This window comes from Sinocyclocheilus anshuiensis, unplaced genomic scaffold (genome assembly GCF_001515605.1).
Source record: "Sinocyclocheilus anshuiensis isolate Anshui unplaced genomic scaffold, SAMN03320099.WGS_v1.1 scaffold1903, whole genome shotgun sequence".
In the NCBI taxonomy this organism is placed as follows: Eukaryota; Metazoa; Chordata; class Actinopteri; order Cypriniformes; family Cyprinidae; genus Sinocyclocheilus; species Sinocyclocheilus anshuiensis.
The window spans coordinates 251,507-252,130 of record NW_015552681.1 but is presented as its reverse complement, the minus strand read 5'-3'; the positions used below and the strand labels follow the sequence as shown (position 1 = coordinate 252,130).

The 624-nt window shown below is 38.8% G+C and overlaps 1 protein-coding gene across 6 annotated transcripts in view; it reads right to left on the bottom strand.

The window, feature by feature from the left end:
- The window catches only part of LOC107667593 (mitogen-activated protein kinase 9-like), a 54,048-nt gene that overhangs the window by 25,034 nt on the left and 28,390 nt on the right, over positions 1-624 (bottom strand). For 5 of the 6 annotated variants that reach the window (XR_001631796.1, XR_001631797.1, XM_016459300.1 and 2 more), the window contains exons 8-9: positions 171-353; positions 8-78 (exon numbers count right to left, since the gene is read on the bottom strand). Coding sequence is in view for 4 of the 6 variants with exons in the window: in XM_016459300.1 (XP_016314786.1) it covers positions 8-78; positions 171-353 (254 nt within the window). In the remaining 2 variants the exon portion in view is untranslated. The remainder of the gene's footprint in view (positions 1-7; positions 79-170; positions 354-624) is intronic. The other variant, XM_016459303.1, reaches the window with a different exon arrangement.

The following is a 624-nucleotide window of genomic DNA, read 5'->3' as shown; positions in this document are numbered from 1 at the left end:
TGAGGGCCTCCTGCACAGAGATGCGGCTTTCAGGGTCGATTACCAGCATCTTGGACAGCAGGTCTCGTGCTTGACTAGCTACATTAGGAATTATGTAAAACGTCATGCGTCAAAGCAATTGTTTAAAGTACACCATTAACAGATGTGGAAGAAAACTTTGGATGTCTTACTTTTGATCTGGTCATGCTCAGTCTCTGAAGGGAAGGCCCAATCAGGAAAAAGCTCGTTAAAACTGACTCCAGGAAACTGGGGTTTGTTCATCACATAGTTCCTTACAGTCTCCATTAAACGGTTCATAAACTCCAGAGAGGGGGTTCCCAGAATCTCAATCACTTTATTCCACTGGTCAATATCTGAGATTAACTCAGTCAAGGAGATATAGGTGAAAGGGGATAAATTCACATAAAGTTAAAAACTGAAAACAGCTTTCTTTCAATCACTAGGACAGACACTGGGATATATATATATATATATATATATATATACAGTGGGTAACAGAAATATATTTCTTTTTACATTTTAATGACATCAAACTCCCTCCAACGGACGGCACATTCACCACATACAGAATTCCTAGAAATCTCCTCTGGAATTCCTAGAAGAAAAAAAGAAAGAAAAAACCTC